Source organism: Xyrauchen texanus, chromosome 14 (genome assembly GCF_025860055.1).
Source record: "Xyrauchen texanus isolate HMW12.3.18 chromosome 14, RBS_HiC_50CHRs, whole genome shotgun sequence".
Classification (NCBI taxonomy): Eukaryota; Metazoa; Chordata; class Actinopteri; order Cypriniformes; family Catostomidae; genus Xyrauchen; species Xyrauchen texanus.
This window is the reverse complement of record NC_068289.1, coordinates 5,889,123-5,901,952: the sequence shown is the minus strand read 5'-3', so window position 1 is coordinate 5,901,952 and position 12,830 is coordinate 5,889,123. Positions and strand designations below refer to the sequence as shown.

Genomic DNA, 12,830 nt, shown 5'->3' with positions numbered 1-12,830 from the left:
TCCACTGTTTGACTAATTTTGCTGTACCTTTTTGGCAAATAAGCAACACTCAATGTAAATGCATGTCATTTGCTCATGTGATTGCCTCATGACACATTTGTGAAGTAAGTAAATGTTTTTCAGCCATTGCAAAGTAGTTTATATTACACTTAAATGTGAAGTATTAGTATACGAGTATACTAATATATACGAGTATACGTTTAAAAAAATAAAGAAAAGATGATAGGACCATTTAAGATGAGTATTTACTAAAGAAAGCAATCATCAAACTCTAGTGTTACGTAAGTTCAGTGACGTTATGAACATACGTTTGTGATTATAAAACCTTACTGTATATTGTTAGCGACAAGACTAAATCCGAGTGCTCCTGTTGAGATCAATGAGACTGTCTGCAATGCAAGCGAACCTTGTTTTTAAAGGGAACGTTCTAGTTGTGTCGCCTGCGAGCTGAAGAATCACCCAATGAATGTTGAGACCCCGCCCAAGAACAGGTGTATTTCTCCTTGAGAAACAACTAAATATGCGCTCTCTGCTCTCAAACCAGTTCATCTAGCTCTCGTTACCACGAAGAAACTCCATAAATTGATTTACTCAGATTTTAACTCTTCAACTGGACGGATAATCATGGATTTAATGTGAATCAATTTGAGGGCTGACAGGTAAACCTCCATTTATGAAACAACCAGAAATCTCACTGATATTTTTTGACAAATATTTCATTTGATATTTGAGTAACTCCGATTTTGAACAAATTGGCAAATGTTAATAATTAGTGTTATTAATAACAAAAATAAAGAAAAAAGTTTAATTGGCCTATAGCCTATTATAAGTAGGCTAATTACTAAATATTCCAGTCAAATTTGTTTTATATATATATATATAGTTTGATATGATTATGATTCCCAGATAGCACGCGTACATCTCCGAGATGTCCGTTTTTATATTTTCATTTGGAAAGCATCACCGTTTTATTAAGATAAACATCTTATAAAACATCTGCTGAATGTCTTGTTTAGCTACATTCGAGATTTAGGCTACTTATCCGAGACATGTCTTATAGACGTAATACCGATGAGCAAACAAAATAAAAATACGTTTAAAGAAGTAAACACACATCATATAGACGTCTGGGTGATGAACGTGTGCTATCACGGATTTTTTTGATCAAAATTTCAACAATGTAAGGTTTGACTTGAACCTATAAAAATTCTCACAATGGTTTGTCAATTAATTTGATCTAAGTGCATGTAAAGGATATTAACCATCAAATAAATGTTTTTTAAACGAGTGTCATTTTTGTTTGTTTTATCAGAACTAACCTTATCGTTTCAAATTGAATCGACCATATTCAGAGTAGCGCATATTTGATATCTGACGCGAATGAAAACGAGGCCATGAGGGACAGTCTCTTCAACGGACGCACTGTATACAGGGGCGTAGATTCCTGGGGGGATGGGGGACAGGGAACCTTGACTGTATAAAGGTCCTAGATTACATCTAATTCCCTCATCTCAGAGTTTGTCTACTAAAACTTTTTGGGAAAATGTTTTTTCATTGTTTCGTAAACTGGACAATCAACAACAATTTAAATAGCTGTGAACTCGTAGGCGTAATTTATGGGTGGGACCACTTTTTTTTAAATAGTTTTGGTTAGGTATGTATCTAATGAGCAACCCATTAAACAGACTGTAAATATATCCCTCACAGCTTCGTTTTCATTGCCGTCAAAATGGCTTCTCTGAATAAGGTCCATTTCATAAGGTTAAATCAGATACAAAAAATTATCTGATTATAATTTAAGTGATCACACACAGAGTACAGATGAAAGGATGTAAGGGATGACTTTTTGTAATTTCTAAATCAAATTCTCTCTCTCTCTCTTTAATTAGGAGCTGAGTGCAACAGTAGACAGGATGAGTTGGGTAGCACTATATGCCCAGCTGGGAGGGGTGAATAAACACTCCACCAGTTTGGGCAAGATCTGGCTGTCTGTCCTCTTCATCTTTCGCATTAGCATCCTCATAATAGCTGCCGAGACAGTCTGGGGGGATGAGCAGTCTGATTTCATCTGTAACACACAACAGCCTGGCTGCAAAAACGTGTGTTACGACCACTTCTTTCCTGTCTCACACATCCGTTTCTGGTGCTTGCAGCTCATCTTTGTGTCCACGCCAGCTTTGATGGTGGCTATGCATGTGGCATATCACAAACACAATGTAAAGAAAGACCTTATTTCTAACCGCGGTGACACTGTTAAAGAGGATGAACTGGAGAGCCTGAAGAAGAGGCGTCTTTCCATCACTGGCCCGCTTTGGTGGACCTATACCTGCAGCCTGTTCTTCCGACTCCTTTTTGAGGCGGGATTTATGTATGCCCTTTATTATGTCTATGATGGGTTTCAGATGCAACGTCTTGTAAAGTGTGAGCAATGGCCCTGTCCCAATAAAGTTGATTGCTTTATCTCACGGCCAACTGAGAAGACGGTCTTCACCATTTTCATGGTGGGATCTTCATCCCTCTGTATTGTGCTTAATGTGGCTGAGCTGTTCTACTTGATTGTGAAAGCATTGATGAGGTGCTCTGCCAGAGCCAAGGGAGGGCGTCGCTCCTTTATACTCCAAGATAAAATGTCTTCAGAAAATGCATTCTTACAGAACCAAAAGAATACGAGGTTGCTGTCATCAGTTTCAGACTCCTCAACCAACAAGACTGCATAAGATCATCCAAACATCCTGTGACTTAGCCAAGTTTAAATAAAGGCTTTTTAAACTTATATTCCTTTTGAGTGCCTCAGACTTTCTGTTTATTTGGGATCCTGTGACTTTATTCTACCAACTTGGATGATAATAGACTTTTCTATTTCTCTAATTTTGACAGTGTTTTAACAACTTGTGCTTTATAGCTTGTGTTTATATGTGGCCCTGACAACACAAGGCAGTGGCACATTTTTGAGCAAAGACAACATTCCTCACTTAACCCTAAGAATGATGGCCCATGTTTCTCTCTCTCTCTCTCTCTCTCTCTCTCTCTCTTCTCATCTATTGAAGGCATTAAAGTCCAGCAGTGACTCCTGGTGGTCACATCTACATAGTAAAGTTCAGAGATCTTGTCCTTTCTGAACAAAAATCGAGTGTCCTAATTTACTCAAATATGTTGTATTCTAAAACTTTTACTCTTTATTTTGACTTTTATATCATTTCTTTTTTTATCATAACAACAATGTCTTCATTGCAATGATTCTTTAAGTTACTCATCAAGACAAATGTTTTAGAAAAGTAATTTAATTTGTTGGCCTGATGGTTTTTTCTCTAAGGTATTTATGTCTTGTGTTTGTATGGTAAATAGTTTAAATATCTTCAAAAATGGCACGGATGTGTTTAGTTTTTAGGGGTTTCATAATGTTATCCATTGCACTGACCCCTACCAGGGATTTTATATCAGCTTACAACTGTGCCTTATTTTAATTGGGAACTTGCCTCCCATTGCCCTTCAGTGAGCTATAAGCATAATTTAGTTGGATGAGAATGTTTACTAGTGGTGCATACTCTGACCTTACAGCTATGATGACATTTTGTTCGTCAGTTTACCTGTTGACAGGTGAGAGTGTGTTGACTAACAAAGCAGCCCATTCACACTTTGCCAACTCTCCATTATCTTCAGTTCTGTTTTTCTCCGGTGTTGATGAGGTCGATGAAGAACAGTTTAGTTTGTTATGGTGGTGTTTTAACAGTGGAAGTTATTGTTTCAAAGTTTCCACATATCTACAGTATTGATGAAGGCTTTTACCGCTTACATCAGGCTTAAAATAATTAACTTCACACTTTTACAGTATGTTTGTGAAAATGTTGGCTATCAGTTTATCTAAGCAAAGTCCAAATAAAATCTCTTTAATGTTTACTGTTTTTTAGTATTGTGATTCTCACTGGTGAGAATAGAACCTCATCAGGGTATTTTTAACATACTGTTTTTATAAGCAGTTCAGTTCCTTTTATTCAAATTAAGGCTGTTTCATTCAGCCAATGAAATTTGGTTGGATTAGGTCAAATCTTAGGTCAATGTACTATAGCAGTTTTAACTCAACTTTATTAGATTAGTAAAACAACATTTTCTAATGTTTTAGTATATTAATATAATTCATTTTCTTATGTTGATCTAACGTTTATTTTATAATTCTTCAGTATATGCCAGGTGAGCAAATAGAATAGTAAAACTGTTGTTCTGTCAATTTAATTGCATCAGCTCATAGAGCAAAACAGCACTCACTTGAAAAAGAGAGACCATACTCAAACTAAGCACAAGAGCCAGTCTTCATCATAATGGTAACCCCAAAACTCCAGCATAACAGACACTCTTTTAAAATACCAATATTATATTAAACGTTAACAAATCTCCTCCTATTCTCATCTTGCTCAAAAATGCATAAAATAACACTGAATTTCAACATTTGTTCACCCCATCCTGTCCAATGCGAAGCATGCTGGGAAATGGAAATACCCTGCCTGAAGTTTTATCAATGCTACAAAATTATTTATGTACTTCCAACTCAAATTAATTAAGTAAACTTAAATTTTACAAATGTAATTGGATAGAATGCAATGTAATCAAGCTGTGACCAAAAGTTCTAGAATGTTGCGTTTGCTCATTTTAATTAAGTAAACTGAACAACCTATAAATGTATTATTCAAATTTTTGTATTTTTTTGAATCCACCTGTTGGCGTGTAAATATGTAGGTCCAGAATTGGTCACAGTAAATGAAATCCAAATGAACGATGATTCAAAATTCCACCACTATTCGTAAAGCCACAAATAATGCAAACAGTGAAGCGTCCCAGGGCTGTTGGAACACTCTTGGAATACCGCTCATACAATCAGATTTGATGACCGGAACCTACTGATGTATAGTAATCACTAGTGTAATACATAATTAAAATGGTGATTTCAATCTCCACACTCTGGAAGTTCCAAGTGTCTGTAACTCATCAGGGACTGAGAATAATATTTGGTACTTTATGGTGCAAATTTGTTTTCATTGGACAGATGCGAGTATATCTGAAGTTGGGGCGATGAGTTTAGTCCAGTTGACAGGGGCGTGGCGTGCGCTCTGACCGGCTCATGACTTTCTGAACGCTGCACTCATGCATGGCCACTCAAAGTAACAGTAGCGATGGCTGGGAACGGGAGACAGCTGCGCTTCGCGAGACCCCGTCTCCACACTCCATTTGCCACGAAAAACTAGGTTTCACACGAGAGGTTGGCCTCGGGTCTATGTGTGAAGACATTTTGTGAATGAATAAGTTGGCCGGCCACTTTCAAAAGAGTCTGGTAAGCTGGCAAAGCTGCCAGGATTTGGGAACGGGGGGAACGGGGAGGGCTCCTGCTGCCTTGGGAGGTCTGTATGCTTTTCAACGTACTCAAATTGTGACACCAGTGGCCGCTGGATATTGCTTTCTATAGATAAGTTTGGCAACTTCGGTCAAGGTATGCTTCAAGTAAGGTGTACGAATTATTTTATCATTATACATCAAAATAATTGATACCAAAATAATATATGACTTTTCGGATCTTACAGTAAAAAGAACATTGCCCTAATAAAAGGGGCAAACATCAATGTTTCACTATGAATATATACAAACAGAGGATAATGTCAACCGTATACATTTAATAATGAAAGGCCAACAAATTTGACTAGTGTTATGGATGGCTTCTGTCTACTAACTGCAAACCTCATTTATAAACATTTCAAGACACCCTCTGTTGTTAGATGTGACAGGGTTGATTACATAACAAGTTTGTCATCCCATCTGAATGTACTTTAAAACGTTTCTGGCACACGTTTGTAACATTGTTCTATCCCTAACATCAGGTAATTAGATTAACTACTGCACTTAGTAATTAAATGGTAAGCTGATAGATCAGAGACGAAACAAATTAGACATCACTTAATCATTATAAAACTAACAGCTCTAATAAAGATAATACTACGATTATTACTTTGGGAATCAAATCATTTGATAGAAGAAAATGAATAATTGGGCTTAATTGTGCTTAGACCAAACCAAAAACTGATTTCTAAAATTATAATATCTGATATATATATATATATATATATATATATATATATATATATATATATATATATACAGATATTTATAATATTTCTTTTAAAGGATAAAATCTATGTTTACAGTTATATAGTTGAAATAAATGAAACAGATGGCACTATTATTATTATATAACTATCTCTCTCTTTTTCAGGGTCAAAGGTTTTATATAGAACCTTAGTCGATGGATTTGCCGCCCTCAATACAACAACATTTTAGTAAGTAGAAAGATGTTTGCTGCCCATTGAATGTGTCTTGATGTTGTCTGGGGATTTGTTTACTAGAAGCAATGCTGTCATTCCTGCTCAGTGCTTCACACAGCTCAATCTCACCATTTATTTATGCCTAATACGATAAAGTTGAATATGTTCAAGTTATGTCTTGAGACACATTACTGGATCCATATCCATTTTTCAAAGCACTTAACCTACCGGACAAATTCATGAGTACAGTTTAAACACCAAAAATTATACTTGTGTAGTTATGATATGACACTTTATTGCAGATCATGAAAACTATAGAGTGACCTGGCTTTCACAGGCCCTTTAACCTTATTTGAATGCATATTTCTTCTTGATGTCCTGAAATTGGGTCCATCTGAATTGGGCCCTCCACACATCACTGTCCAGTCAACGCTTTCATCTGTTTTTGAACATTATAATGTCGATCTCAGCACATCCCTGCGAGGCAGTGAAGCGAACAGGTGAGAGAGAAAGAGATTGTGTGTATGAGTGTGGTGAAAAAAAAGTGTGTGAATGCGAGTATGTGAGTGTATGTGTGTGTGTCAGTGGTTGGAGAGAATGTGAGCCAGAGAGAGTTTGTTCACACTGTGCATGCCAGGTTCATCGCAGTCAGTTAGAGAGTTAAATAGAAAGGGGTCACAAAATCATCATGTTTATGTGAAAAGTCTTTTATGTGATTTACTGTGAAGAGTGACCAATGACAAGAGCAAGTCGATTCGGTCAATTTTCCTAAATATCATTTGATAAACTGTGCTGGGGACTGGCGAGTGCTTCATCAGGGTTGACCTTTCGGACCTTACGCAGAGCCGTGAAATGCTGTGTGAGTTCATGAGGGATGTGTATTATGTGTTTTATCTGTTTTGTTACAGATAAAATGTCTTCTTGTTCTGTGAGCTTTAGCTGTGGTTATCGCGTGTTTGAACGTACATTACTATGCAGGCCTAGACGGACCGTACACTGTAACCATGTGTATGCCATAATTCATACCAAAGCATGTCCTTGGGTACACTGTAACGTTATTATAGTTTTATAACATATTTGGTTCATAACTACTGATGGAATCCTTCTCTTCCCCTGTTAACCTTTTCCCTCACCTGACGCTACTCTCTCTCTCTCTGTCTCTCTCTCTCACGCTCTACACTACAAACTGTACTTTCTCTCTAGGCTAGAAATCGTGAAGCATGGGTGACTGGAGCTTTCTTGTGCGGCTCTTGGAAAATGCACAGGAACACTCAACCGTGATCGGCAAAGTCTGGCTGACGGTACTCTTCATTTTTAGGATTCTGGTGTTGGGGACAGCTGCCGAGGATGTCTGGGGCGACGAGCAATCCGACTTCACCTGTAACACGCAGCAGCCCGGCTGCGAGAACGTCTGTTATGACGAGGCCTTCCCCATCTCCCACATCCGCTTTTGGGTGCTTCAAATCATCTTTGTGTCCATGCCGACGTTCATCTACCTGGGCCATGTGCTGCACATTGTTCGCATGGAGGAAAAGAGGACAGAACGCAAGGAGGAGCATCGAAAGGCATGCAGACTCCAGGAGGAGAAAGAACTCCTGTATAGAAATGGTCAGGGAGGGGAGTCTGGCGGACGGGGTGGGGGCAGTGGCGAAAAAAAGGTGAAACCGCCAATCAGAGATGAGCACGGGAAAATCCGCATCAGAGGTGCCTTGTTGCGCACCTATGTGTTCAACATCATTTTCAAGACGGTGTTTGAAGTGGGCTTTATTTTAGGTCAGTATTTCCTCTATGGGTTCCAGTTGAGAGCCCTGTATAAGTGTGCACGGTGGCCTTGCCCGAACACGGTGGACTGCTTCATTTCCCGGCCCACGGAAAAAACTATCTTCATCATATTTATGCTTGTGGTGGCTTGCGTGTCCCTTTTGCTGAATTTGTTAGAAATCTATCACCTCGGATGGAAGAAAGTCAAACAGGGCATGACCAATGAGTTTGCCCATGACCATGAGTTACTGCCCAATTCTAATGAAGCAGAGGCCGAATCTGTGATCGCATCTCCCAGAACTGCCCCACCCGCCCTCAGCTACCCGCCAGACTACACGGAGGTAGTGGTGGGTGGCGGTGCCTTCCTACAGGCTGTGTCGGTGCCCTCCACGGCAGAGTTTAAGATGGACCCTCTGCACGAGGAGATGGAGGAGACCTCACCTTTCTTCATCAGCAACAACAACCACAGGCTGGCCGCTGAGCAGAACTGGGCCAACCTGGCCACCGAGCAGCAGACTCGGGAGATGAACGCCGCCTCCCCCTCCCCTTCCTCCTCCTCTCATTCCTCTGATAACGGGCAGCAAGTCAAAGATGCTGCTCAACCCATTGGCACCCCCACTTCGACTGGCGGCAGTTTGAGTGGTGGGGCAGAGGAGGGCCATGTCATCACCACAGTGGAGATGCACGAGCCACCCGTTATTTTCACTGATGTGCGACGACTGAGCAGGGCTAGTAAAGCAAGCAGTGTCAGAGCAAGACCCAATGATCTGGCAGTGTAGTGGCCGTCTACCCCCACCCCAAAGCTCAGATTTACTTATAGACAATCACAACAAATAAAGACTCATAAAAAGTGGAATTGAGAGGCAGATTGCTGGGACTTGAAAATGATCCTAAAGACGACTCCATTCATAAATATTACTCAGCCGTGCAATCAGTGAGTAAATAGTCTCCTGCAGAACTCAAGTCAGTTGCTCTGAAGGGGTTAATTTTCTGATTTTATGTGGTTATGAAGTCATTGAATTGAGTGACATATTTGATGCAGGAAATGGTCTACCATATCCTGATGTACAGGCATAGTAATTTAGCACCTTCTATAAGTTTTAATAGTCAGGTCAAGCAAATAATTTCCCATGGTGTCCACATTGACATAAGTAGAAATTAGTCATGAAACAATGACAAGGTCTCAAGTAAAGAATAAGTATGTTCTGGAGGATAATAAATGTCAGGTTGTACATTGTTTGGAGAGAATAGTTGTAAAATCAGTACAAATTCAGCACTTTCTCAGATTGTCCTTTCATGCCATCAATTCCATTTAGTAGGTAAATTGTATCCAAGGCATTACAGTAACCTAAAATGTCTTAACATGCCACATGCATGTGTGTTAATCGTTGTGTAGGCACAATAATTAACTCTGGGCCACTGAATTATTGAAAATATTGTACACACTTTGGGTGTGGAATACATTTTAATAAATGTAACTATTGTTCCATACAAGGATTAGGCACAGTAGGTTCATTATCCTTGGCACAACTCATTGATTCACATTTTCAACTGGATCCACCTACTTATTATTTGTTAGTCATTGCATTGATGGGGCAGAAAATTGAGGATTAAGGTGCAATTATGGACTACAGCAAGAACATTTATAGGAAAAGTAAATACATAAATGCCCTCTATGTTAAAATCGCTCAGTTGTTTCTTTGAGTAAAAAGAGATTTATTTGAATGATAAAATGAGAAAACATAATTCTTTTTACAGTTCTCTGTTCAGTTATTCCAGGATCTGTCGATACATTTCCTCACTCTAAAGAGAAATCTAAATGTTGGAGGGGATGTTGGAGACCCACGGTAAAAAGAACAATGCCCCAATATAAGGGGCAAACCTCAATGCTTCACTGTGAATAAATACAGAGTATAATGTCAACCGTACTATTTGGAGGCAAATGACAGAGAAATATTTAGATAACTCAGTTTTAATTGATATATTTTGTGTATTCTCTGGACCATGTTTCTTTTTTCCCCATTTCCCTTCCATGATCTGATGTTCACATCTTGCTCCTATATTACATTTGAGAGTTTTGATTTATATCCATGTCCAGCTTTGCCATCAGAAAAACATGATCGCTTTTTGATGTAGATGGTTAATCTGATGAGGGGGGAGGGGTACTAACGCTCAATACATGTGACATTTGAAATCCTTATTGCTTTTATATTTAAAAGTTTGAACGAACATTAAGGAATTGGTTGAAGATGAGTACAAAAACATTATCAGGAGCATTGCTTTTCTGTAGTCAGTTCATGGTTGCCAGGAAAGTAATTATTTAAAAACGGACACACAGAAATGCTGATATGAAGTTCCCCAATTCTCTTTTTTTGTCCAATTTCAGGTTACTGTGAGGCCCTCATTTTCACTGACTGCTACTGCTGTTATAAGCTAGGACATGCACAGCCTTTGTCATAGTGTTAGTAAAGACAGGCCATCCATAACAACCACGCCAAACAAACTCTAACTACATCGTTTTCGGTTTTGGAACCCATTGAAACAAAATGTACTTTTATTTTATTTTAAGATGCATGCTTTGCAATCCAATTAAAGAGACAGTTTTAGGCAGTCCTAAATTAGAAGCATTGCTTCATCATACAGAGTCTGTGCAGGTTGTTGCTTGCGACAGTATTAATTCAGCTTTTATCAGATCACAGTATTAACAGATGTATGTTATTTATTTTCTGCTGTTTTAATGTATCCAAACCAAAAGTGTGTTATTTTGTCATTTTTGGTTCTTAAAGTTTACATTTTAGTAAATAGTTGAAGATTTGCACATTTAGGCAAAATACACTGTTCAATAATTCTTATATTGATAGAAAGGAGGAAATATTTTTGATCCTTAAAGGAAAATGTCTTAATGGTAAAACTTGTTGTGTTAATGGCAGTATTATTCCACTTAAATAACATCAAATGTAATTTATAAAATCAGCACTTGTAGAGTATAAAAAATATACACGTTTCCCATGTTTTATTTTAGGACTGTTGTGGTGGCCTGAAAGGACCGCAGGTAATTTGAACATTATGAATTGTAACATTTCATTAATTCTGAATTTGAATTGGCCAGCCAGCTCTTTCCTATCTCAAACCATTTGTAGTGTACTTAGTTGCAGCCCATTATTCTCAGATAACACTCATTTCTTGAACTTCTTGAACTGATTTTCTCAAGCAGAGCTGATTATTCTGACCAATCAGGGAAATGAACCACCTACATATGCTCAGAACAGCAGCCTGTTTAAAAGCTGTCTTAAGAGTAGTGCCTTGTGTATTAAATTTTATAAGAACAAGTTGATGTAAATGTTCATTTACCTCAAATGTTTACAAAGCTGTTACTAAATAAACTTTTTGTACCATATCTGTACTCTGTCCTATTATTTTAATCAATTCTAAGGTTGGGCTGTAAATCATTTAGTCATTTTTGAGCACACCTGAATCACAACTGTAATTACGTTATAATTGTTTAAAATGTAATGACTCTTTAAAATATAAAAGGATAGTACACTCAAAAGTGAAATTATGTAATCGAATACTCACCCTCATGTGGTTCCAAGCTTGGATGACTTTCTTCAGAATGTTAGGCAGAATGTTAGCCTCACCGTTCACTTTTATTTCATGGAAAAATGTTATAATAGTGAATGGTGACTGAGGTCAGAGTGTAAATTAGACATTGACTTCGTAAATTATAATGAATAGGCCTATATTCAAATGTAAAATATGTTTAGTTTTTTCTAGGTATTTCCCATCAGGTACAACTTGTGAATGAATTAAAAACAATGCTGGGGAAAAAGGAAAATGTATGCAGAAACAACATTTTATGCGTTTATTTTATGAGTTTATATATATATATATATATGGAAAAATGTGAATTTTTTTTATAAATAATGGAAGGCGGAACATTCTCACCATATGATGATGTGCTAGACCGACGGGTTTCGCACTCTGTCTCTGTGTTTACATCAGTGGCTCCCTCTGAATGCGTTTACATAAGCATCCTCCCACGAACGTCAATGGGGGAGAATTGGGTGGGGAGTCTGGTGGGGGTCTTGTTAACCTTCCTTCAATTCCACCATACAAAGAGTACAAATTAAATGTCTGCACAAAGGTGCGCGTGTGATTGAGTAAGCGGGAAACCGATCAGCTCCGCTAGCGAATGTGTTTTAGACATTTTTTTTATTGTCTTTGAAATTGAATATATGCATTAATATAGCATTAAAATAACTGTGTTAAACATTGTATTTAATAAATCACATTATTTAAATGAGACCCCCTCAACAATATGTAAATTAGCTTTCCAGGGGGTCTCCTGTTGCATTCAGGGGGTCTGAGACCCCCCTAGATCCCTGTAATTCTTACCTTGACTGAGGTTAATATTCTGCCTAACATCTCATTTTATGCTTGATAAAAGAAAGTCAGTGGGTTTAGAACAACATGAGAGTAAATGATGAAAGAAGTTACATTTTTGGGTGGACAAACCCTTTGATCCTTCTCATGATAATATGCAACTGGTGATCAAGGCCACAAGTGCTATCAAGAACAGCACCATAATAAGACAAAATCTGCAGGAAGCTTAAATACATGTCTATACTCTCACTGACCTATGACCTTTACGCTTATCGGTCTCCCACTCCAGATTCTGAGAGGGGATGTGAGAATGAGACTCTGGGCGAAACAGCGCACGTGATCACCTCAGTGGAGGGGAAAGGCGCTATGTGCAAGTGGAAC

At 38.2% G+C, this 12,830-nt stretch overlaps 2 protein-coding genes across 8 annotated transcripts; both read left to right on the top strand.

Moving 5' to 3' along the window:
• Positions 1-536: 536 nt before the first annotated feature.
• gjb8 (gap junction protein beta 8) lies at positions 537-3,868 on the top strand. The gene is made up of 2 exons (XM_052142735.1): positions 537-659; positions 1,890-3,868. The coding sequence occupies exon 2, from the start codon at positions 1,914-1,916 to the stop codon at positions 2,715-2,717; it is 804 nt and encodes a 267-aa protein (XP_051998695.1). The 5' UTR covers positions 537-659; positions 1,890-1,913; the 3' UTR covers positions 2,718-3,868.
• Positions 3,869-5,100: 1,232 nt separating this feature from the next.
• gja3 (gap junction protein, alpha 3) lies at positions 5,101-11,457 on the top strand. Of its 7 annotated transcripts, none has more exons than XM_052142769.1 (3): positions 5,101-5,479; positions 6,257-6,320; positions 7,509-11,457. In XM_052142769.1, exon 3 carries the CDS (start codon positions 7,526-7,528, stop codon positions 8,843-8,845), a length of 1,320 nt encoding a protein of 439 aa, XP_051998729.1. In that variant the 5' UTR covers positions 5,101-5,479; positions 6,257-6,320; positions 7,509-7,525; the 3' UTR covers positions 8,846-11,457. The 7 variants fall into 7 exon arrangements, with proteins under 7 accessions (XP_051998729.1, XP_051998731.1, XP_051998727.1 ...); XM_052142771.1 differs by having other exon boundaries at positions 6,732-11,457; XM_052142767.1 differs by having other exon boundaries at positions 6,608-11,457.
• The last annotated feature ends 1,373 nt before the right edge of the window (positions 11,458-12,830 follow it).